The 26,500-nt window shown below is 41.8% G+C and overlaps 2 protein-coding genes and 1 non-coding gene across 5 annotated transcripts in view; all 3 read right to left on the bottom strand.

Moving 5' to 3' along the window:
* Positions 1-22,522, bottom strand: part of LOC121342363 (putative RNA-binding protein Luc7-like 2) — a 29,479-nt gene extending 6,957 nt beyond the window's left edge. Inside the window, exons 1-6 of one of the 3 annotated variants that reach the window (XM_041416749.1) lie at positions 22,192-22,522; positions 12,513-12,607; positions 3,105-3,203; positions 2,147-2,257; positions 1,332-1,475; positions 103-279 (exon numbers count right to left, since the gene is read on the bottom strand). In XM_041416749.1, the coding sequence (XP_041272683.1) occupies positions 103-279; positions 1,332-1,475; positions 2,147-2,257; positions 3,105-3,203; positions 12,513-12,607; positions 22,192-22,252 (687 nt within the window). In that variant the 5' untranslated portion in view covers positions 22,253-22,522. Of the gene's footprint in view, positions 1-102; positions 280-1,331; positions 1,476-2,146; positions 2,258-3,104; positions 3,204-12,512; positions 12,608-13,035; positions 13,151-22,191 lie in introns of those variants that run through there. The other 2 variants (XM_041416750.1, XM_041416751.1) reach the window with 2 other exon arrangements.
* Positions 22,523-24,548: 2,026 nt separating this feature from the next.
* Positions 24,549-25,438, bottom strand: FMC1 (formation of mitochondrial complex V assembly factor 1 homolog). The gene is made up of 2 exons (XM_041416752.1): positions 24,894-25,438; positions 24,549-24,805 (listed from the first exon to the last, which is right to left on the bottom strand). Exons 1-2 carry the CDS (start codon positions 25,272-25,274, stop codon positions 24,611-24,613), a joined length of 576 nt encoding a protein of 191 aa, XP_041272686.1. The 5' UTR covers positions 25,275-25,438; the 3' UTR covers positions 24,549-24,610.
* A 32-nt stretch (positions 25,439-25,470) lies between these two features.
* Positions 25,471-25,543, bottom strand: TRNAR-CCU. The gene has a single exon. It is a non-coding gene; the product is annotated as a tRNA-Arg (tRNA).
* Positions 25,544-26,500: the final 957 nt, after the last annotated feature.

The following is a 26,500-nucleotide window of genomic DNA, read 5'->3' as shown; positions in this document are numbered from 1 at the left end:
AAGTGATATGAAAACAGAAATCACACAAAGAAAGAAATATTCCATTAAGGCTGCCTGGTAAATAATTAAGTAGAACACACAAAAAATATAACAGTGATTTACCCTGAGTTCCTCAAGCTTCTCTCTTATTTCAATAAATCCCAAATGTAGTTTTCCTCCAAAGTGATCAGCAAGCCGTCGGTCGTTATCATGAAGACCAAGATAAGCCGAGCACACTTCACAAACCCGTAGCTTCTGCTGCTGAAAGCTAGAGGCAGGCATAGAATTCCTGTATACTTCCTAGAAAATAAAAACAATTGCTGTTACTTCAAAATGCACATAAACACAAGGATGACACTTTACTGAAGAGACATGACAAATAACAAAATTCAATGTACACCAGAACACCCTTCAGTTAATTCACACCATTCATACTTCAACTGTCTCACTAAGACACACGGCATATTTCCTTATTTTGAAAACTGAACATATTGAAAAGCAGGACATCAGCAACTGTTTTTAAAATTAAAACTAAATTAAAATTAAAATAAAAAAAAAAGTTGGGTAATTTCTACATTCATATTGTCTTACTTAGAAGGATGATGGACTTTTTCACATACAGCAATGAATACACGTTAACACTGCAACTGCTGTGTTGACGTATTATGAAAATATGACAGCAGTCTTAATTCTGAACCCCGTTTAAAACAGCATTAGTTTCCTGAGAAATTTACCTGCTTTTTAGATGCTAATTAACACATAATCTGAGCAAAATTTACCTAAATACATTCAGATGATGGTCAAGCAAGACTGTCAGCAATCCTTCTGGTACTATTGAAACAGCTGCAGATATTGGGTTTCTAGAAATTTCACTATCTTTATGTAACAGAATATGGAAAAGCTCTTGGTGAGTTCTGTCACCTGAACATTACAAGGATCATTTTGACTTTCCTGATACACAAGACATGAACTCTCTTTTAGTGAAGACAGCGGATCACTTCACTGAAGTTTTCCAGCATGAGATTACAACAGGGCTGCCAGAGTAAAAGCCATGAGACCAAACGAGCTAAGTCAGTGCAACCATCACAGCCACAAAGGGAGTGTCCACACATACAACTGACCAACACAGCCAAAGATAAATGCACCATTTGTGGAAGGAAGTATAATTTTAGTTGTATAGGAGTGTGTTAAAGGGTAGAAACTTTACCTGGATGCCACCAAGCAATTTCTTTAGTTTTATATGTAGCTATTAGCTAAGGAATTAACAGAGATGTCTTGCACTACACAGAGCCAAGCAATTTAATGTTTGACCCTGCCCTCTCCATCCCCCAATCCTTACACAATCAACTTACTTCTGCTTCTCTCTTCTTTACCCGAGCCTTCTCCACTTCATCCATTACTTTTTGAGATTCTTCCACATTCCCATCAGCTCCAAGCTGTTCTACTTTGGCCAACAGTTTCCCAATTTCTTCATTCAATTCATGAACTCTTTCAGCCTTGAAAGACAAGGAAAGGCTTAACACGGGAAATACTTTTAATTATGGAGAATAATCTGAACTACTACTGAGTTATGATATGCAACATTAGAAGGACAGAATTAAAAGAAACACACAGAGAGAACTTCTCCAATTAGAACTGAAACAGAAAATGCCTCTCTGCAAGAAACACAGAAAAAGGCTAAATTACCAAGTCTATGTAAAATTCCAGAAAAGGATTTTGTTCAGCAAACTGCAAATAATTCACACTTATCTATACCAGTCTTGAAAAATTAATATTTGTACAATCATTTCTCTTAGCATTTGCATCTATGTGAGGAAACATTATAGGTTTTTTTTTTTCTTCCATTCAAAACAAGATATAGAGAAAAGGACATTGATTTTGTTTCCTTTGTAGATGAAGTTTGGATCAAAAAGTGTAAGAATTACTAACAGTTCTATAGGATGGATTCAGAGTCAAGTTTCCTGAGGTCAAAAATATCAGAGAGGTCTCTTCCCTCTATTCTCTTCTGTCCTTTAAAGGCAGTTTTAGGAAGGACAGAGAAAATGTATTACTTTTTCTCCCTCTTCAGTAGGAATTCTCAGATTTGATGTGTTTTCAAAACTTGAAACTGGCTCCTTAGAAAAACTGGCCTCCAAAAAGACAGCAGGAACTCATCTGCCATGCTTACTTTAGCTGCAACTTCAGCGCTGATCTCTTCTTGGGTTTCTGCTAGTCTCTTCTTAGCCACTTCTGTTCGCCGGTCGCAGTCTGCAATAAATGACTGCAGGTGGTCCATTGCCTGAAACACCAGTAAGAACAAGGATCAATGCTGTCAAGAACAAATATTTCATTAGCTGTAAGGCTTCTTCAGTTTATTAAGGGTTCGCTTTCACAAGTTTTTATTAGTGATTAGTGAAACTATAATCTACCAGTTTATGCTGACTAATCACACATATTCATACAAATGGTTTAAAAAATTATAGTCTACACACTGCCATAGTTTCTAAGTATTTGCAGAAATTTGGAAGTGAATCTGTCTTAAGACAGAAGAAGAAGTAGTAGTGAGTATTTCTCGTGGCATTGAAATTCTTGGAAGGCTATTCAGGCTCACTTCATCCAGCCATGACATGCAATACTGAAACTTTTTTCACTAGGGTTTAAGTAGGTATATTAACCACCCCTTCAAACAATAATTAAAAAACCCAAACCCTTTTGTTCTAGTAAAGACTAACTATCTAGCTGGGAGTTCAAAACAAACTATAGTGTATGGAGACACAGTATATGATTTGTTATCTCCAATATCAAATTACTTTCTTCGTTAAGTGCAGAATTTAAAACTCTCTTCAAAGCATACATAGACAGCTTTAACATTTGCTTGCTATTTGACAACACTAAGACAGCACTCAGGTTTATCATACTCTGAGAGGCTGCTAACACTTTTAGCGAGAGATGACTACCAACACAAATCATCATGCAGTCATGAAGAGTCAAATATCTTTCATGTAACTGTGTCAAGAGTTTCTCTGCCTCTTTATAAAATCGCTTTTCAAAAGTCTTCAGTCTGTAAGACAACATCTGCTGCTCAATTTAACCACCTAAATACACAAACTAATGCTTTCTCTCCACCATTAAGGCAAAATACATACATCAAGCTCAAAGAAGAAATCTTGATCTTTGGATGCTATTTCATAGTCTGCCCTTAATGCCAGGTCATGCACTTTCAGGCATTCTCCAAGGTCCATTCTCTGAAAAGACAAAGGCAATGTGGTTTAACTTTTCAGATGTGTTACAAGGAATAAGGGTAGCATGATTTTCTTTAACTGTCAAATATTTTGAAGCAAGTAATATCCCCTGTGGTAATGAGAGTTTAATAAAGCTGTAAGATTGTACCAGGTCTTTGATAGACGTGCATGAATCAAGAAATAACAAGCAGAGAGAATGAACAGCTTATCTTATCATGATGTCTGTTTGCATTAGTATCATTGATACTAAGTATCTAATGATACCACGTATCACTGATGATGCCATATCATCTGTAATACTAAGTATCATTGATGTCCTGCAAAAAATGCTGTTTTACCAGAAGTTAAAAAGTGACTGAAGTGGAACATCATGTATTGAACTTAAACAGTTTAGTAGAGCCAAGTTCCATTAAAAAAACTAGCAGTTAAATGGTCAGTTCTTGACCTGAACCTGTCTGCACACTCCATGATAATCTGTTTCCATTACATTCATCACCTGAAAGAGCTACAACCACAGCACCATTGTAAGTGCTGCTTAAAAAACATTCTTGAAGCATTTCAAGTAACACAACCAAAAATCAAATCCCTGCAAAACATTTTGCAAATGAGGGAAGATGAGCTGGATGTTGGACTACGGTCAAGAACCAGGGAAGAAAAAGTACAGATATTTCCCTTGTAATCTAAAACCACTTTAGAAGGGGCAGTGCCAGAACCCAGGACACCCCTCTGGGTGCCCCGGATGACACGTGCCCCTGGCAGGGGGCTGGGGGTCCTGGCAGGAAGCCAAAGACACTTGGGATTTTGATCCTAACCCTTGGAACAAATGATCAACCTTGTATGAAGAATCACAAGTCACAAAAGTTTAAGTAGAGTGATAATGAATTAATCACAGGATGAAAAGTGGAATTTTGGGGATTTTTAGTATAGGGGTCTAGGAGGCAAGATGGAGGGATTTGGACATTGTCCTGTTCTTCTTCCTAGCCTCCATCTTCTTGGTGATGGTGGCACATCTGGATTGGTTTAGAATAGAAGTAGAAAGTCTAACATAGGTTAGATAGGTATTGGAAAATAATGATAAACAAAGTACATGTAATTCACAGTATAAAATGTAGACACCAGCCCAGGGGCGGGCAGTGTGCCCTTGACAGACGTGCTGAACAGACCTCTGCAGGTCTGAAAAAGAGTATTTTAGGTAAGAGACAATAAACAACCTTGTGAACCAGAGCCAAAGAATTCCGACTCTTTCTTCGACCATCAGGCTGGGAATAAAGGACTCTCGGAGTCATCCCGACAGCAGGAAACCCGAGAGGGCAGGGAAGAAGGATGGATGTAAAAAGAAGTAGGCTGCATCACTTATCTTGTGTACAATGCCAATGAGGAGAGTGCCCAGAATCTTTCTGGGTAACAACTACTGTTTTAGAATTGAATTTTGCATAGGAGATAGCATAAGAAATTCTAATTCAGTCTGCTCACGGCAAGTCCAGCGACAGAGCAACGTGCACTTGACAAAAAACAAATTGAAAAACTCCACCCACAAACAACCACCAAAAAAACCCAAACCAAAAACTTAAACCACCACGCCCAACCAATCTGTAATGGAAACAAAATTGAATGAACCCAAAGCAGCCCCTCTGCAACAGCACAGGCTGATGTAGAATCATTGGAAGTGATTGTTATTTATAGCACTTAAAATCAGCAGTTTCAGTTAAGTCTGCTCTTAAGGCACTGTTCACTTAGGATTAATTCTTCTTAATATTTTTTTAACATTGATAACACGTGACAAAAATTGAACTCTGATGGAAAAAGTTGTTACTGTTGTAGTTAAATAATTTAAAACTCAAACCTAAAATAATTAATAACTTGCATCGGGAGTTTTGTAAATAGAAGATGAATGTTAACTCAGAATATGCTGCAAGCCAAATGAGTGAGGGTTTTGTTGAGTTTTTGTTTGCTTGTTTTTAATAAAATACTTGGATTTAAGTAAACAATTAAAGCCTCATAAGTACAGTAAAATAAACAAACCCCAATTATTTTAGTCTTCTCAAATTTTTACTTAGACTTCCAATGAAACCATTAAAATAATTTTTATGGAATCTGTTAGTTTATTTCATACAAAAGTTTCAGATAGAGCAAAAAACCCCACATTGGTAAAATAAAGAATTTTGAATTTGAAAAGGTTTTTTATGAACTGCAGTTATTTAAATCCCCTTCAGCCACCATAAATCTTGTTTTCCGGAAAACATTTGATTGCAGTAGGGAACATCTGACTGCAATGATAAAGGAAAAGATTAGCTTTTCCTTTTGCAACTATACAGGACCTCAGCAATTTTGTTAACTGATGCAAATCCACAAAGACCTTGAAGCTGAGCAATGTATTATAGAGGTCCTTTTCCAAGCCACGCTGACATTATTTAAACTGAAGCATTTTTTCAGGAAAGTACTTCAATACTAGGAGAGCAATATGAAAGAACTTAAAAAATTATCTGAAAATTAGACACTTGAAAATTATCCTAAAATTATGAAAAGAGTGACTTTATGCTGATTCATCTCTTGTACTGAGTAAGTCTTTAAGGCTAAAACAGTAAAAGTCAAGGACAATTTTGTTTGAAGTGGGGCACTGAAGTTATAAATGCACAGATAAGGTTAGTGACACACTTCAAGAGGTCTGAATACAGTGACAAAAAGCCTGAAACATATTCACCACACATAAAACCACCCCACTATTTAAGATGCAATCTGCATACACTTTAAATAAATGCATGAAATAAAATTCCATCACACATTAAAAACCCCCAGAATTCACATAACACTACCATGACATGCTGTTCACTTTACGTGTGTTTTATGCTTTTTTTTCTCTGTTTGGGTTGGATTCAACCTCCACAAAACAGTACATTTTCTGATTTTTCTGCCTCTTACCAGGAATTGTAAATCCAAAGCCTGAAAGGATGGTAATTAGTCTGAGCCAGCATTACAACTGAGAAACGTTCTGTCCTCCCCTTATCCCTGTGCTGTGCCACTCTATGCTGGCACATCTGCCTGTGCTGTTGAACACAATCTGGGTAGTGACTGGGTAAAAAACATCTCAGCAAATCAAACAGAGAGGCAAACTGTTCAGCAGGGTACCTTTGTCCAACTTGTTGGGCAGCCATACAAACAATGTGCTGAGAGCATGTAGGGGACAACACAGCAGCGAACTTGCGTACTAAATACAAAACCAGCCTAAAAACCACTTCTGCTGGTGTAAGTTATGCAACATCAGGCAAAGACAATTCATCTTGGGGATGATTCATTACTTTCAAAAGTCTATGCTGGATCATGACTGCCAAGAACCTTAACAAGCACAGAGCAGCTTGCAGTATAATCTGGCTCATATGGGTAGCTGCAAAGTAGATGGACAGCAGATGAAAATGGACAGAAGACACAGTAACACACATTATTTTCCTTTTCCACAAGTCCACCCCCTCCCCCCAGAGGCAAAGAATAAGCATTGGTAGTCTGCCATTTAAAGATCAATCACATCTGAAACAGAAGATGGCTAAGAGGGAGACTCATGCTCACTGAGTTAATGGAAGGCTTAAAAAGAACACACACTGTTTTTCACTGTCAATACACTGACTTTCAGACAGAATTACACTACCTAAAAGTGATTGACAGAGCAGTTCAGATGAACAACACAAATAAAGAAAGGTGAAATCATCCAAGTCCCCAGGCTAGACATAACTGAAGCTCAATGAGTGAGCTAAGCCATGCTTTGGGTCTTTCTGCAGTTTTCGGCACTTTTACTGAGATTAAAACCTGAAGAAAAGTCTGTATATTTGGAGACTCTATTGAAAATGAAAGTTATTGCTGAAGATTAGTCTAGGTAACCACATACAAAGCAGGATATCAGGAGTCCTTTTGTTATTGCCGAGTTCTACTTAAGAAACTAGTGCATTCTAGCACTTGCTGACCACTTTCTACAATTTTTTTTTTTATTTCTTAGTGTTAGATGGGCAATTAAAGCTGATTGATTTCCCAGAGCTGAGGCTTAAAAAACTGGTCTTACATAAAAAAAACCTTTGTATTGAAATGATTTAGTAATAATTTTTGTCATCCCATCCACAAAATACATAGAATCTCTTTGGTATAATAAAGAAATATGGAATATGGTTTGCATAGTGCCGCTTCAATCAAATCAGGTAAAAAAATTTATCACACTAATTAATTACAAGTTAACAAGAAAGAGCTAGCCAAGAATCTGGCAGTAGAGAATCTGCAGAGTTTATTTGCAAAATAAATGTGCACTCTGAGTAGCTGACAAATAACTGAATAGCAAACTAAATTCTGATGTGATGCTGTTTCTGGAACATGAAATTAAGGTGGAGTTTTTCTGCCCCTTTTCCTTTACAGCTCTTGAGCTACCTACCTACAGCAAAATTCTCCTTTTGCCACTTCTACAACTGCTACAAGTTCCTTTGACAGCAGAAATTTGATTACTGAACATATTGTGTACAGACTGCAGAAAGAGCACAGAACAGCTAAAGGTACTTAAAACACAAAGGGCTGATGGTGAGCCAAGTGACACAGTAGTGTCACTTTAAAAGTATCAAATACTTTTAAAACCAGCAGGTATCTTTGACAGGTTTTTGAAAGAAAATACTCTGGGCAGTATTTATGTAGACATTTCTTTTTAGATATAAAGATACCAAAGCAGTTCACATTCAGCAAGAGAAGAATTTTTTTTTGTTTGCTTAGAAAGACCTGACATTGCTGAAAAATTGATATTGGAGGAACCAGATCTCTTCCTTTATCAAACTGTCAAGGCACTACCAGGGTCTGTATGAGAACACTTACTACTGATAAAAAGAACCTGAAGACAGACTCGTTGCTGAAATCTTCCTTATTATGGAACTCATTCTTCAGCTGATCTTCCAATTTTATTTTGGACAGATTTCTAAACTTGTGATAATACCCATCATTTGTTGTAGGCAACACATATTTAGAAGGGGATTTAAGTTCTCTGACTCCACTAACAGTTTTAACTTTTGTAGGACTTCACTAGCAGGAAAGAAATGCTGAGTAAAAAAGATGCAGAAATTATTAAGTTGAAGTCCTTACTAACCACTGAATTCCAGGTATCTTCTGAAGTATAATACTTTTTTAAAAACATTTCTCCATGTAACCATACTCTCATTTCTAAAGACTTCAACTTAGAATAAATCATCACTATCAAAACTAGCAGCAGTCTCTTATTATTAAATGACTATTTCACTGTTTACATAGTATTTGCTCTTCTAGCCTGACTATAAAATATATTAACACTGGTAACCACGCAGAAAGTAACAATCCCCCCCTTCACCTCAATAAATTAAACCCATTAAAATGGAATGTGATACAATCAGTTCACCTTCCTGCTGCTGACCAACGAAACTGACAATACATTTCAGGAGACTGACATGATCACTTGAGAGGACAACAGTGCACTTCACAATTCATCACCACTGGGCTGAAGGCTTCAAACCTGTGGTAGCTTATGCAAGCCTAATTTAATTTGATTTGCTAAGCTGAAGCAGTTCACATGCCCAAATCAGTCCTGAACTGAAAAGCTGATATCCTCAGACACAATGCCTTCTAACAGTTTCTAATGCTTTTTCTAGAAGTATGGCATAAAATCACAGTCACACCCCAAAACACAAGTTTCAATCATACAAATAGCTCCAGAGCCAGGGGGACTACTGGAAAATAAATCAACTACAGATTAAAACTCCTTACTAACATCTATCTGCAGATGTGTGAACTATTCAAACTTCTCTTACACAGTAAAAGGAGACACAGACAGTACATTCAGTGAGCCTAAATGGATTCAGCCCACTGTGACAGGGATACCCATGGGCAGGTGAATTCCCATCTTTTTCTAGGCTCCGCTGCCTAGAAACCTTCTGATTTCAGTGCAAGCTTCAATACCCAGCTCCTCAGCTGAAATCTAAATTTAGATGTCTTAATCTGGAGCTGAATTCCACTCCTAATAAGATTAAAGTTAGCAATGTATTCAAGTATATTGCTAAATCAATGTCTTGATTAATGTGGTTTTTAGTCAGAAGAGTCCCGAAGAGCTGCATGCAATAAATTTAGGAGCATCTAAAGATATGCTTAACTGTAGGATGAGCCAACAGAGCCTGTTTTCAGGTCTATAATAAATAAAATGCAAGAAGTATTTTTTTCCTCCATTAATACACATAAATACAAAGGCAATTCATTGAGCAGATAAGAGTTTCTGAACCATGGTTTTAAAGACCATGTATAGTATTCGTGAAATTTTTTCATCAAGGAAGCACCACCAAACTGGTAAGAAAGCCAGATTAATGAAGGAGTGTTGAGATTTTCAAAGACAGTTATTGGGTTACAACTATTCAGGACATTGCTACTTAATAATAACCTTATTAAAGGTATTAGTTTTAAATCTTCCCACCTCGTCATTTTCATTAGTACTATGCTATTCATTCAGAAACATGCAAAGATAGAAAAAACATATCTTATAAAAGCTGCAGGAGACAGCTTTTATAAGTGCAGACCTCACATCCAGAGAACACTGCTCAACAGGATCATACCATTATGGGGGAGTCATCTGACTCCTACACATGCAGCTTCAGTCCCCAATCTCATAATATGGATTAACAAACATTTTTGCAAAGAAAAAACCCAAACACCCACAAACAAAAGCCCACCTCAAACCAAAACAACCAAAAAACCACATTCATTAAGGTAAAAGTAACAGTGTTAACCCTGTAAGGTCAAAAAAAAAAAAAAATTGCTAGCTGTAAGTAGGAAAATTATTCACTGTCTCATCAGCCAGGGTTTACGAAGTCTTACTAATTTCTTATTGCAAAATTTTCAGCCAAAAATGAATGGGGCAAGCTCTTAAACCACTGACTTACCTATGCAAACTGGTGTCCAAGTGATCATTAACACAAGAACACCAAAACACCTTCACCAGGCAGAGACACTTCTGACTGCTTGACTTGAAATTTCCCCAGTCTAAAACCCAGAAACTCAGTAGTACAAAAACATATCCATAAATAAAATCCCTAAAAAAAAAGTATAAACACATGACACCTTTACCAACACATACTGCAACCTGAGGAACATACGTTTTATTGTCAAGGGAAATCAAAGCCTTTGCAGAGTTTTGGGAATTTGGCCATTAAGGGAAAGAACACACCAAAATAACAGGGCCTACTCATATGAGTCACTTTGTTTGTCTTCTGTTATCTGTCCATGTCCTCCTTGAGTGCTTTGAAAGAGTGGGTGGACTAGAGTGTACAGAAGTCTGCATTTTGCAGACAGGAACAGTAATAAACAGTACCTAGGAACTGCATATCATATTGTGACACACAACAAAAAGGTAATTCATATCCAGTATTTTGCTGATAATCTAGTCAATATAGAGACTTAACCTCATAAAATGTCCCCAGAGAACTCACTCTTTCAGGAGCATCCAGGGACTTGAATTAAAAAAAAAGTCACTCAACTTTTGTTAGTATACGTCTTGAATGCGAAGATGTGTCAAGATCTTCCTAACAAAACTCTGGGGAAAACTTCACAGTCATTTTCTAAATCAGTGACAAGCTGTTCAGTAAGACTCCAAGGTTCCTGCCCTTTTAAAAACTATTGTTAAGAGAGAAGGTCCATTCCTGTAGATCTATGACCAGGTAAACACCAGAACATCACATGGCTCACGTAAAGCCTGTCTCTTCTGAGTCCCCTTTCTACTACTCCCACTAAAAGGATTAAACTAGTTACTGCTTTTCTGCACCCAGATTTACACTGTGGAACACATTTTCTGGTATGATGACTAATTGCACGAGGAAGGAAAAGACTGACATTCTGTAAAGAAGCAGTTTCATTTAGTATTCCAAGAGCTGCAGCTGGTATGAGGCTGCAGAAGAAGAAAATCTCCATTGAGGACTAAACTGTGTCAGCTGCCCCAGCCCACATGACTGACCTGCAGTGTAAGAGGTGCTACTGCATGACAGCTATGACTTTTATAGTTCTGAAGATCAACATTTCTTTACTTACACTGTTACAGAAATCTTTGTTTACAGAAACTAGATCACAATAAAAAGCTGTCACAAAAATCTTTGACAAGTTTCTTCCTGTGGATTATGACCCATGCCTTTGTATGTTTTGATAGCATACCAGCATGCCCCAAGCAGGAGTTATTTTGCTCACCACACAACCAAAGCACCACCAACCTAACAGATGGGTGAGAAGAAATACATTGTTTTCCCTTTCCCCCCATTTTGTTTGGACAATAGTGCACAAAACAGTTCAAAATAAAACTACGTATACATTGACACACAATACTACTTCAAATAATCCCTCAGATAGATTTTCCAGTACTTATTTTCCCTGGTGCCAAAGGATAACAAAATGTGCCAATATGAGTGAAAAAAGCTACCCTAGCAATAAGAACAGTAGGCACGTGGGACTCTGTATCATCATACTGTATCTCTCTACTATTAATTATTCTGATCATCAAACATTAGATCAAATAATCAATGAAATATTACTCCCCTGCCTTTCACAAAAAGTGAAACTACCTTAAACATGTTTAACTACCTTAAACATGGATCACAAGGTAAAGCACAAGCACAATGACAAAGCACAGCTACTGGCATGTGTCAATGTCCCTTGTTTCCTATGCTCACTGTGGAACTTCTACTACAGAGTGCACAAAAGTCCGAGTCAAACAAGTTACTAATATGCCATAAAAGGAGATTTAAAAATTGCTTTAGAATTTATGACAATGGCACAGTAACTGGATATTGTATAGTAAGTGTCACTATCATATTAAACATAACTAAACTTTTAGAAATTTAATTATTTGAACTTTTTATTCTTTTTATTAAAATATTTCTGAAGAGAGGAAAATCTCTGTACTTCTCTATACAAACACATCTGTGGAATACTTTCCCACTATAACATATATTTTTAAGAAAGTAACTTCATAATTTATGCACACAATCTATTTTATTTCTTTCTGTTACTTGCAACTGTACCACCACTGTGCTATAGCATGATTCACGTCTGTGACGTTATGTGGCTTTTCATGTAAACAAGGAAATTTAGTAATAATTAGCATATAGAACAGAAGAATTCTAAAAACTAACTTCAAAACCCATAAATTGATTGCTTATGAAAGTTCCTCTGAACTACCAGAGAGTGCTAGACAGTCGCTGAAAACCATGAAATTTAAGGAAATACTACAAAGAACAGCTAGAATTCAATTTCTCCACTTATCTAAATAAAACATGAAATTTAGCTACGTACAGTTCCAGAGAGCACATCGTGAGGGCAGCAGTTGAGAAGGTGGCTCTTGCACACTCGGTCATCGCTGAATTTGATTCGCTGCCGGGTGGTGTCACCTGCAATATAGAAATCAGCACATTGCAGGTCAGAAAGCTGCAGCACTCGGACACGTCCTGCAGGTTACATGCAAAGCATTAACGGTGCCCTGTCACATACTGAAGGTCTATGGAAACTAGAATTCAAAACACTCTATGCTTCCTTGTCAAACAACACCAAAACCACAAGTGTGTGTTTTAATGCTCTATAATGCTACTTAAAAAACCTCTCACACTTCCCCTTCAAAAATGCAGCAGGAAAAGTGCTTGAAACCAAAAAGTCAGTATTAGCTTAAAACCACTTTGATACAATAGCATTTGTTAAATGAGCTATATAATGCTCTGTTCAGACTTTGCATGAAATAGTGACATATTTCTATGCAAGAATTAGCATATCAAAGCAGCCTTATAAACACAAAATGAAACACATAGTCTTCACCAAATCCCACCTGATACTCATTTTATGATTTTGCTCTTGGATGCAACGCACCCTTTAACATCTGATGGCAGTAGCATAAAGAGTTGGCAGAAGAATGATTTTAAATGCTTACAAACCTGAAAAAAAAGATCAAACATACAGGCATATCCTATATGCAAAATATTTTAGAGGTGTTTGTATATCTCCATATGATAAACCTTTTTTCTTTTTTTCCTTCTACGTGCTGTTAGTTGGGCTGGAACATCTCAATTGTATCTTCGTTGTGGCAGGTTGCAGCTCCTGCATCAGCAGAAGCATCAACCTGCCCAGACACTGAAGTCCAATTGCGAGGTTAAATAATCCCTTCCCGGAGCAAGACCTGAAGTCTTCAGAACAAAGTAACCAGCTGGTATTCTGGGGTGAGGGCTGAACATGTTTCCCTTTGAGTAAAATAATTGTCACTGAAATTGAGAAGAGAGATCACTGCAATGGCTCTCTTCTTGTTAAGACACAGGCATGATAAAACACCTTAATCTCTCTAAGGATGCAGCCTTTTTTTAAACATAATTTGATATGATCTCTTATAATTGAAAACCTACTGGTGAATTACTGAAGCAAAAAGAGCTGCTGGGAGAAAAAGTGAAATACAGTGAACTCAGACAGCAGCCTCTCCCACTTAATCAAATATTTTAGAGAGTGTAGATACGTTCTGCAGTTATTAAAGTTTTTTTTTATGGCTTCATGATTTGAAACTCTAAACTGGATTTGAATCTCTTAAACAATTCAAGAAGCCATATTCATTACTGAGGTTAACTACAACAGAGAGGAATAAAAACCCGTATTGTTTTAGTCAAACCTTTCTTACTATTATGGAATCAGATTTTAAAATATTTGTTCTATGTATAGGATGCTAACGTATAACATTTTCAGATGGGCCATGTTTCAGATTATTACACAAACAAAAGCTTTTTAAAATTTGCCTGCAGGACACAACAGGTAAAACCTCTAACCCACACACCAAAGAGCTTCAAAGCAGTTCAACAATAGGTTTTCTAGAGGGCAACCTTACTGCTTGGTTATACTTACAGTATTAAAAATTCAGAGTAATCCCTTTATAATCATGCCTACTACTGCAGTAAAGAGCTTTTTTTTTTTTTTTTTTTTTTTTTTTTTTTTTTTTTTTAGGAGGTGGATCTTTAGTTTTTAAACACATAACTGCGTTTGTTCCACATTCATTAACACATCTGAAAAGTTATTGATAACTCACGGCTCGGCGAATGCGGGGCCTTTCTGACACTCCCTTGCAGATTGATGTAGGCAGGCAAAGATACATTGAACCTTTATAAATAAAACAAGGGGCCAGATTGTTCAGTTTGTATAGAATAATAGACTCTGCCAGCAATTTTAACACAGCATCTAGAAACACATGTTGACTGTAAAGATTCTTCTATATAGACACATCAACAAAATAACGTATTTAAAAAAACCCGAAAGCCGATGGCCTAACAGCACTAATCTATCGGGAGTCAAGGAGTTACCAAGACCAGAAAATTGCTGAAAGACTCATGTTCCTTAAGTAAAGTTGGCAAATAGTATTTTCACAGACATTACCTCCAAATACCTTTTTTCACACCTCTATCACGATTAGGTACTGACACTACAGCTGAAATACAGTCCTTTTTCATCAAAGTGGCTAGCATGATAATCACAATTACCAACCTGAGGAAGACAGCATAGGAAAAAAAAAGTGGCAGAAACTGATCAAGAACAGCCTCAAGAATACTTTAAACATTTGTATTTGTACTTTCAACTTTTATTCTTTCTGCACTGTGCCTTTATTTAAGCATTTTAAAAAACTCTCAGAAAGGTTCCCTTACAAATATGATTGGGGTATTTACATTTTCTTTTCTACAAAAAGTAATTTTATACATTAGCTTTTTTTTTTTTAATATATGCTGTTTCAGAAGGAAGAGTTTAAAAAAAAAAAAGTGTCATATATCACATTCTAACAGCGACTGACTGTTTTGTCCCTCTGGCAGCTCATTTGCAAGTCTGATAGCCTCAGAAGAAAATGCTTTTATTCCTTCATGAATTTTGTGAGCTCCAATATTCCTAAACAGTGCACACCTCTTGGCAAAGACAGAAGATTTATTCTGCTGCTGACCTACAGATGAATCATCCTGAAAGGGCGATGGCCTGGGATCTACACAGGTTGCTGAGGGGTGAAGAATAAAATCTGTGGATCCACTGTGCACCTGACATTCTGCCTACAACAGCAAATGAGATTTATGCAGATGCCTTCTAAGAAATGAAACAACACAAACAGATGTGCTCTTAAGACAAGGACTTTTGCAGTACAGTAGGTAACTAAGATGCTACTTCTGCTTGTCAAACTGCAGGGAAGTTGATACCTTCTTTGTATGGTCGAACAAACAAGTGAATGCTAAATCTAAATAAATGAGTATTAAAAAAAAGCTTTATATATTCTGTAATAAGAAAGTAATGCACCCCGGCACCAAGTAGCTGTAGTCACCTAAGTTTTAGAAGTATTCTTGAACATCTATGAAGAGGACACAATCACTGATATTTCAGACCTTACTACAAATTCTATTTTAATAGGTAAATAATTAAATCAGCTCAGAAGAGCAGTTTATTTAACCCTGCCTCTGAAGAACAGCACAATATTTGACTACTTGATCTTTAAGACTTATGCTCATTACAGAAATGAAAGTAATTTACCAGGTCATTACAGGAGTCAACATCTATTACGGTAAGCCATCCCTGTGTTTCAAATTAAGATTTTTTCCACCAAAAGAAAAATCATATGGTTGATAAAATTTATATGGACACCTCTTGTGTGAATTTTCCTCAAGAAGCATCAGCTGAATTTTCCTGATTTTTCCCCAAGAAGCATCAGCTTTAATTTTACTTAAAGTACCTGTCCCAAATCACATTTCTCTAAGAGATTACTTTCCCAGCAAACAGAGAACTTTGAAACAAAACTGAAAAGAAAAAAAGCAAAACACCAAGGAAACTTTTATATTTGCAAATTTCATATCCTTTACAAGCATAAGGAAACTGCACACAAGATAGACAAATATTCAAGAGATTATGGCAGTAATGTAAACTTTCTAAAGGAAGTTTTCTGTTCTGTATAAAACATACTGACTACAAAATGAACATCAATATTTAAGATCACTGCATGCTGCTGATTAAGGAACATGCAGAGGTTAAGCTTACAATGTGCACTTGTACTACACAATTCACTTTGAACTCCCAAGTCTAATCTATGAGCAGGCCACCACAATGTCATTCCTGTTCAGTGTATTTTAATCACAAACCAGCAGAACGAACACTTATGCACAGTAACGTGCTCCTAACAATGACTTCTTTCATCCAGCATCTCTCACTAGTCTGACGTGCTCTAATACACTACTGCCAACAATCCCAAAGCACTGATGAGAATCACCCTTTATAATCCAACTGTAACCTCTAATTGTAAACCAGTGGTGCAATCCACACAAAGGAAACAAAGTGAATTTTCATTTTCATGCTGTTGGCTTCCTGAATTAAGGTACGTCAACAAAAAGATGGTTAACTTTCCACTCAAATTTTTGAAGCATGAGTCCCAACACGTTGGCAAGGGACTCTGAAAGCTTTATTCAAGAACTACTAACAGGGTGGAGTATGTGTTTAAAAACTGTGTATCAAATTCCACCCACAAAGCAAGCCCTCTCTAAGCAGTATCCAACACCATTATTTATCTGAGGCTTATGCAGGCACAGAAGATCCTGTTCCTGCAGCACAATGAATGGGGAGCTAATTCTGATACTCTTGTCACTAACACTGGACATGTCCTGATCCTAACAATTTTAGAATAATACATATTTCTAACCAGGACTGCTTCTGTTCTACACCATGACTGAAGCAACACTAATGAAAGCATAATATAATGAAACCATCCTTTAGCTAATGCATTACAAGTTGAACAAATTTAGGAATGGTTTTCCTTGAGGTATGAATTTGCCCATTTACTTCTTCATAAATGCCATTTTAGACAGCATCCCAAATAGAGAATAATTCCTCAAGTTCTTCACTGTTCCCATCATTTTTAAGGTCTAAACTACCAGAATTTTATAACAAAGCCAGAAAATACAGACAATTCACTAGACAGTGTCATTGCTCTTAAAACCTGATCACTCCTGATTGACAAATAGTCCTGGACACAAATAAAGCACCTTTCCATGAAGTTCGTGTGTTGTGACTACTTTCAGATTTCTGAGCTGATTTCAGTTCAACATTTTGGGGAGGTTTAGCAGAAATTCCTGTATATGAGGTATTTTTCTCTGCCTTTGCTGCTGCTCTGGATTTGAAAGCAGAGCTCTTGGAAGAGGCTCTTGGCTTCCTAGCCTGGCTCTCAGCCTGCAGCTACCCAAAATGGCTACAAAATCCTCAACAACGATCCATCAAAGTTTATACACACATACCACCTTCTACCTGCAAGCATGAAGCAAAGTGGAAACCAAAATCTACCTAACCCTGCAAATACCAACATAAACCCTCCATCCATTGTTAGGTACACAGAAATTCTTCAATAATCCCATACTAAAATAAAAAAAAAAGTTTAAAAATGGGTTACAAGTTCTCGATTACACCTCTGTTACCATATAAAACGTGCCACCAAACACAGGATGAGTAAAATAAGCACAGGAGTGTCACTTCAATTCCTTTCAAGCAATGAGTACAGAAAAGTCTCACATTACTAGTCACTACTAAGGATAAGTGAACATAACCCAGAAAAACCAGTCAGGATGTGAACAGATGCAAAAAGGGTATTAGAAGCTTCGAAGGCAGAACAAGACGATCTACAACAAGTGTGTTTGCTAGGAACAGCTGAAGAACTGAGCTGAAGACTTCAAAGCTCAGCTCAAAAAGCCAGCAGGTGAAGCAAAAGGAGCTGACTGGCACTTCATACATATGGCTTCTGTCTAAAGGCTCCAGAGATTTTTCTGCTGGTCACATAGCATAGTATTTGTTAAGAAGCTTGGGAGAACCTTTTCATGACCACATGTAAGTCTCAGAAGCATGCACAAATCCACCTGTCTCTTAAGAGAATCTAATTAACTTAGCTAGATTTTCATATTTCTAACTACAGTCTAATTTTGAAGAGGTGGCAATAATTTTAAAAACACAAACCATCACCACATTTCTTTGCAACAGTCAAGTCTTAGCAGCTTCAAGATGTTGTATGGCACCAGGGCTACTGGGATCTGCTGTGCCTGCACTGCTGTCACAAGTAATGATCCTGCTTCACCCTGTGCTTCCAACCAGCTCCTCAGGCTGACTCCAGCACTCCCGCAGCAAGGCAGAGCACATGACTGACCAGGGGGAAAATGAAGCACTTGGGCAAGATAAGCTGATTCAAGATCAAGTGGGATACTTCCCATCAGCCCTTGAACAGAAAAGTTTTCAATCTTTGCCCATTTAAACTATATAATGGAAAAAGACCCGATCCTGAGGATCCTAATTGTTAACATTTCACCCAATTTGTAAATGACTCCATTTATAGTTATGATCCTATCTGTAAGGTTCACTCCTGTCTTCTGGAGAACAGGGATGGCAAAAGCAGGGTTCACCTAAGCATACTATTAAAAAAAGGTTACTCAACTTTACAGTTCAAAAACAATATTCTAAAACACAAAAGTCACACTTTTCTATGTGCTATGTACTGCTAAATGACACGTTCCTGCAGCTCCAGTCAACAACAAAAAATTCAACTTGAGCTAACCTTTTAACTATTGACATTATGGAATATGTGTATGGCAGGTTATCAGTATCTGGAATGCCATTTCAGAGATTTTTTTTCAGCCTGCAGTCACGACTATATTAAAAAAGCCCAGGTTTCTACTAGCATTCAGAATCAAAGATTCTTTTTTTTTTTTTTTTAAATTTTGGTACAGTCCACATCCAATTCAGCTTTCCACTTGTCAGAGAAGTGTGCAAGAGAAGGTTAACCTAGGTAATATGCAATGTATTTTCAAAAACCCATGTGCTTTTAAATAATAATTAATAAATGTTTTCCCAGGTGTGTAAAAGGACCACTACTGCCATTCAGACATTTCTTTGTATTGACATCACCAACACAACTGCTTTTCAGACAACCCAGCTATATTTTAAGAATGGGAACTCGCTGGCAAGTCCTGAGAAGCAGCAGCCAAGTCCCCTCCGTGGCACTCTCTGTCAGGTGTCTGTCACACGAGCAAAGGCAGGCAGGGAGCACTGGGCACAGCAGCTGCCAAGAGGCTGCTGAGCCCCACGTGCTGGCAGGTAGCAGCCAGCCAGCGATGCCCTGGGACTGCCAGTGCATCCATCCTGCTGCCCAAAGTCAGCCAAGGGAGGCAGCAGGCTGCCAAGGAGGAAGGGAAGATCTCAGCTGTCCCTGCCCTCTGGAAAAGGGTACAGCCAGGGGCAGGCCTGGAGCAGCACACCTGGCTTCTGCATGGAGCATGCAGGACAAGAGAAGTCTCCTCTCCAACACAGATCATTTTTCATTAGTATTCCTACAGCTCGGGGGGTATCTTCTGAATCACTATGTGATCAATATGGAACTGTGCTTTCTAGGTGTTCTCAGAGCTTAAGAGCAAATCTATAAAAACACTTAATCACTACACCTTCCAGGCTTTTCCTTTCTGGCCCTAGGGACACCAGTCATGAGTGTGCACATTGTCCCACAAATTACAGCCTACAGCTCATCTCCTAAAACCATGTTTGAGCATCTGATTGAGGAATTTTCAAAATCATTTTCAGAGCACTTTCATATCTTCTACAAATGATACAATAACCTAAAAGGGAAAAAAAGACCCAAACAAAAAAGCCCCCTACATATATTCAGGCACGGCTGCTGGTTTTAAATTTACCTCTGAGTTTCTTCTATTCCCACTGACAAGATCAAATGTTTGATATACCTTTCCTAAAACAGGTAAGATTTTTAAGCCTTCATATTCTAGGTTTCTCAAAAAAGCCTGCAACAAGACAAAAAGACCTGCCAGACTTCTTAAAGTATAAAACTAAAAAGCACGTTGGTAATATAGAACAGCATAAAACAAAAACATTGCCCAAGAAAGATTATTTTTTCAGAAACTCTATTGCATTTTAAACTCTAATGTGTTGCCAGGGAGAGCAAAATCAAAGGCAATGGGGACAAGTGGTGAAATTAAAGTTCTGACCTACCAAGAAATTAAAGAACTGACACACTCTAATAAAAAGCTGCAATTTGCATGTTAACAGAAATAGACTACTTGTCAAAGGTAAGAGGAATAATAAAAAACCTAACGACCCCAAACCCCACTATTCTCAATGTTAGCAATATTTCAATGACCTTGAGCCTGGCCTTGGATTTATTAAGTACCAGCTCTGCACAAAAAGGTTCATTTTCCATCCCTGTGTACAATTCAGTATAAATGATGCTGATGCTCCAGCTCCACTGGGCTTTTTTTTTTTTTTTTTAATAGAATGATGTTACACAGAGATCCTCAATCCAATCATGGAAGCCAGCTTTACAAATGGTCTTTTCTCCTTATCCTTCCCCATCCTGCCCATTTTGTTTAAATGCTTCCTTTCTAGCCAGTTAGTTTCTGAACAGTTCAGCACATGTGGTTTAGGAATTACAGGGAGAGCAGGAGAGAGGGACTACAATTATCAATACAATAACTGCCTTCTTACAAATCCAGAGAAAATATAGCCTGAAATGGTTATTCCTGGTTTAGATTTTAGTCACTTAACATTTTTGGGCAACTGTCTCAAGTAAATGACACTCTTCTCCCACCACCCAACAGAAAATACCTTCAGAAACTGAAACAGCTCCTCCACGGCCCTCAGACCTTCTGTGTAGCGTCAGGGTAGCACTGAGACAGCAATCTGGGTGCCAACACTGGGAACACTTGAGTCCCACAAGCACAACGTTACTTTGCCAAGCACTCAGACATACACAGCCACAACAGGAGGAAGTATTGGAAAATCTTCTGCAGCAAGCCAAAACCTCCTCAAATTAGAGGCTGTATGATGACAACTCACTAAACAGCCTTACTCTGGAAGGCAATCTTTGCAGACCAGTAATTTAGGACTCAGCAAAAAGCATTCACGATACAAGGAGTATGTGTAAACCAGTTAGATCTTTCAAAATTCTAGATTATACTAAAAAAAGCTGCCATAGCACATTAGGCCAGTACCGAGAGATGATCCGGACACACACGGTACGTCCCACCTCCCACATCCTACTCGGTGCACGGGGACACGGGTAACTGTTAAATCAACACGCAGCTTTCACAAACGTAACACGTCTGCAAGAGTGAGTACAGACCGAGTCTGCAGAACATTTAAATTATCTCTAATTGCTGCCTACCCTCGGGTGCAGAATTCTCTTGTTTGCAAGTTAAGAACTGCACAGCCTCAGCGGAACTGTTCTTCTCTAGCAGCCCCACAAGTATCTGCATTGATGCGAGAGTGTCGGTTCAGACTTTCTGACAAGCTGATGGCCACGCACCGCGACAAGAACTGCGGGAAGCTTTACACAGCAATACTGTCCACTGTGTGATCGCAGAGCGATCTGAAACCTGACCGTACATCTCGTATCTCTCTCGGGGTATGACTGCCTCCAGCTGTTAAGCTTTTACTTGGCTGTTTAGGGCTTGTTTTTAAAAGAATTTGTCCGGTTGGGTCAATCCCAATTGCCTTTCAGAAAGCAACAGCCATAGCCGCCTTCTGACTAGCACAGCGGTCCGGGCCAGAATTTAGACAAATCTATCACGGCACAAAACCCCGCTCTGCTCTGCTGAAGGGGCTGTTGGTCTGGGGGGATTTTCGTGGTTCGCTACGTCCTCCCCTGGACGATCAGAATCTCGCAAGGGGGCGTGCCCCCGTACGGTGACCGGGCGGGAGGCTGCGCGGATCTCCAACAGCAGCAGCGCGGCCGGCGCCGGCAGCTCCGCGGGGGAGGCGGTGCCCGGCTCCCCCCACCCCGCCGCCGACGGTCCCGGTAGCCCCGCCCCGCGGGGGGTGCGGGCAACGGGCTTCGGGCCTGCCAATCACGGCGAACATCGCCCGGCCCGCCCGGTACCGCCGTGACCTCCGGGGCTGCGGCGGCTCCGCCCCCTCCTCCCCGCCCCACCGCGGCCGGGGAGGCACTTACCGTCCCGGGACGTGCCCATGAGCTGGTCCAGCATGGCGCGCATCTGGGCCTGCGCCGACATCTTGAAGGCGGGGGGGGCCGGCGCGGCCCGGCCGAGTCGCGCCGACAGCGGCCTACAAGGCCCGAGGCGCGGCGGGCGCTCGGCCCTGCCCCTCGCGTCACGGGCGGGGCCGCTCCCCCGCCGCCGCGGAGGGAGGGTGGGAGCGGGCGCTGCCCCCGCCTGGCTTTCCCGGTGGGAAGCGGAGCGGGAAACTCGCTTGGTGCCGGAGCCGGTGCCGCCGCCTGGCGCCCCCACACGCTCCCTCACTCCCGCTCCCTCCCGCGCCCGCCACGCGCGCGCGCCGGCGGGAACGGAAACCAACGCGCACGCGCCTTGCGCTCCTTCGTCCGCTCCGCGACGTCAGCACGGACGGGCCTCGGCGCTCGCCCATTGGCCACGGCTCGCGCCGCTCGGCCAGTGACGCGCCGCGCGGCGAGGCTCCTGATTGGGCCGGCGGGATGGGCCCTTGGGGCGCGCTGATTGGCCATGGAGGCCCGCGTGGCCGGTGTGACGTCACGGTCTCCGGGTCAGCGGCGGCGCCGGGCGGGGCGGGAGCGGCGCGGGGACAATTCCTGGAGACGATTCCTGGGTACAGTCCTGGAGAGACAAGTTACTGTAATACCCCGCTAACTGGAGAATTAAAACTGAGCCTACCGGCATGCGTGGCTGATAATTCAAGTTACAGGGCATCAAGATCCATTAAAAAAACAAAACAAAACAAAAAAGCAACGAATTTTACCCATTCTAACGCCTGCATTTTGTGGCTCTTCCTTTGGCAACCGTCGTGTTGCTATCTAGTGCCCAAAACCCGCCACAAAGATCAGTTCTACTCGCCCACAAGCGCTGTCGTGTTCAAGGTCAGCTCCACAGGAGTGAAAAAGGGCAACACGCAACTCCCCTAACAATAACCCCTCACCCCTGCGGTTAGCTGCATTTCAGGACTTGCAGACAAGATGCTCTTCTGTAACACACTTTAGTTTCTTCTACTCTTTAAAGAGCATCTGTGTCTGGCCAAATGATCGCTTTTTAATTTTTTTTTATTTTTTATTTCCCTTCTCGAGCGATATAGTATAGAATGCAGCAGTTTTCATTGAATAATCCTGAACAAGCAGTGTGTCACAGCCATTCTCAGTGCGTGGTGACATCCCACAACTCTGACCTACTGAAAATAGGTTGATACTTTTCCAGCCGTTATATCGAGGCTTTTCAAAAAAACCACCATTTAACTAGTGAGAGGCTGTAAGAACTGCAAACTGGAATTCTGGTCAACAGAACCCTAAAACTTGTAGGTCACATCTCCTTGCAGTACGTAAGCAGCCCAAATTTTCCTTTTTTTAAGGATCTGTTGTGCCTATCCACTATACTGTAGGGATTAAACCATCCCCAAGTTTTAAATAGAGGGGAAGGAATCAGTAGACTTAGATGAACTGATTCTCTTTGCAACGCTTTTCTGACAGAACACTGTGTTTTCCCTGGCAGTAAAAAAACCCCAACAAACACACACTAATTTTCTTAGAGTTGCTTCAGGCTTCTCCCCAGGTAAACCTCACATTTTTAGCCATTTAAAGTCATTCTTGTTATAGATTTCTTGCACACAATTCGACACTCTCCTGTGAACAGCAACAGCTCCAGGCCTTTTATAAAAGGAAACTCGCTGCTCCGGTTCGTGAGGTGAGTGGGAGAAGGCAGTGAAGGCAGTCCCGTTGCTGTGCCTGCCTGCAGTCAGCTCCCCTCAGCTTTTCTGAGGCTCCGAGGTATAGGGCAGCCCAGGAGGCCGGCAGTTCACAGTCACCTTCTCAGGGACACGAGAAACGTGTAACTCATGAAGAATTCATCTCTCTGAATCACTACTGCCACGGAAAAAACCTCAAAAAACCAACAACAACAAAAAAACCTTTAAGGTAGAAGAGGTTTGTGCTGCTGCAGTGCCGGTCGGAATCCACAGACGCTGCACAGAAGCGACCTTTGTTCTTGGGAGAGCAGGGAATCCCACGTGCACAGAACACGGCTGGAAAGTGCTTCAGGAAACACTGCACCAATTCACCTACCGCTCTCGATTGCCGTGGGGGAACCACGGACCCCGCAGCCCCTCGGACGAGCAGCTGGCAGTGAAGGCTGGCGTGCTTTCCCGCTACGAACAACCTCTCTGTGAGCCCGCGGAGGGTCCCACCACACAGGTCAACCCACGCTCCCCACAACACTCATTCACCAGGACGGGACGGGCGTCAGGGAACCCCGATAAAGGGACAGGGGCTTTCACACCACAACCTAAAACTGACAAAAAGCACCTGCTAAAAACCCAGCCCGCTCCGCTAGCTCTAGGATATTTATTTATTTATTTATCGAGGAACGAACGTTGAGCGCGGCGGTCCCGCTGTCTCAGCCCTTCCCTCCCGGCTGCTGCGGCAGCCTGAAGCCCACCAGCCCGGCGACCTCCTGGGCCGAGCGCTCGCCCCTGCCGTGGTACTCGCGGTGCAGGGCCTCGTGCTCGCGCACGCTGCGCAGCAGGCACAGGTAGGTGGCGGCCTGGAAGTGCAGCTCCTGCTGGGCCCGGCACAGCTTCTCGCTGGTCACCTGCGGGGAGCGGCGGTCAGGGCGGCGCCGAGGCCGGGCCGAGCCCCGGGCGCTGCCGGGGGGGAGGGGAGGGGAAGGCCGCGCGTACCCGGTGCGCGCGGAAGGCGGCGAGCACGTGCCGATAGGCGGGGCTGTCGCGATAGGAGCGGCCGGCGGCGTGGCGCAGCTCGCGCAGCAGCGCGCGCAGGGTGCGCAGCGGGGCTCCCAGGGCCGCCATCTTCCGCGGGCGCGCCGGCCAATCGAGCGCCGCCGCCGGGCCTCGCCCTCGCGCCCCGGCAGTGCGGGCAGTCGAGCGCCGAGCGAACGATCGCCTCCTCCTACTCTCTGCCGCCCTCCCGCGCCGTTGCGATCGGCGCTGGTCAAGTGCCGGGGATCCAGCACCGAGGCCGGGCCGTGCTCGCTCCACGCCTCGTAACCGACCTGTGGTAACGGAGCGGGAGCACCGGGAGCCGTAAGAGAGGCGCATCATACTGCGGGAATCCGGCTTGGGCCGCGGGCGCGTTCCCGCGAGCTCTGGGGTCTCCGGTTTAAAAGGCGCTACGGGTTCCGCTGGAGCCAGAAGGGGACGCCCAAGAAGAAGCCCAAGAGCCGCAGACCCGAGACAGCCAGCGGCTCGCAAACGTCAGGAAAGCGGCGCGGCTCGAATGCAAAAAAAAGAAAGCGCCCACCCCAGATGGGACTCGAACCCACAATCCCTGGCTTAGGAGGCCAATGCCTTATCCATTAGGCCACTGGGGCTGCTACGGGAGGTTGATGTCTGTGTGCTTACTTGTTTGCTGTCTCCGCCCACTTTCCTTTTATGGCGTGTAATGCAGGCCGGTGATTGGGCAGCGCCGCCCGGCGCGGCTGCGCGCGGCCCCCTGGGAGCCGGGGCCGAGGGCCCTCAATGGCGTTGTGCGGCCGCAGCTCGGCAGAACGCGGTGTTCCCACAGGGAAGCGCTCCCTTCCACACCGACCCTTTCGCGCTTTCTAAACGCTGCTCCCTGCACACTGTGTTACCCTTGCTCGGGTGGTTGCCCTGACCGCAGGAACCCCCACCCCCAAACAGAAAAACCCGACAAAAAGCCCCAAGAAGGCCAACCCTTCAAGTCAAACCTTTTGCCATTTTTATTTTTGTGAGAAATCACAGACACGGGGCTAATATGTACATTCCTCTTTATTTAATACAGCACAGACACGTGACACATAGAAAAACAGAAAAGTACACTCATGAAAAAGCCTGTCGCAGTCAGGGACAGGGAACAGCTACGCCAAATTGAGTAAGGCTCCTACTGCAGAACAGGGGTCTGCCGGCAAGGGTGGATCCCAGAGCAAAGTCTGCTGCCAAAAAAAGCTTGTGCTCTTTTCAGGAAAGCAGAAAAGGGCAAGTCCCTTCCGGAACAGGTGAAGGCAGCGTTCCCCGCAAGGTTTGCGGGATACGAACCCCAGGACTGTGTTTGGATCGGAGCACTGATAGAATGAAATGCTCTCCAGTTATTCACACAGAGGGCCAATAGTGCTGACCTCTGAAAACATTGGACTGCTCAGGGATAGGAAACCTGAGTACCTGGAAGGAGTGAAAACGTCAAGTAGTCACACAGAAGAGAGTTAAAATTAGCCTCCCTGACAGGGCTCCGCTAGCCACAACTGGGAATGTGCAGGGAACTAACCAGCTTCCCAACTAACAAAAGACTAACAGCCATTAAACTGACCACA

The sequence above is a fragment of the Onychostruthus taczanowskii genome, unplaced genomic scaffold (genome assembly GCF_017590055.1).
Source record: "Onychostruthus taczanowskii isolate IOZ18803 unplaced genomic scaffold, ASM1759005v1 scaffold53, whole genome shotgun sequence".
Taxonomy (NCBI): Eukaryota; Metazoa; Chordata; class Aves; order Passeriformes; family Passeridae; genus Onychostruthus; species Onychostruthus taczanowskii.
This window is presented reverse-complemented; position numbering and strand designations above follow the sequence as displayed.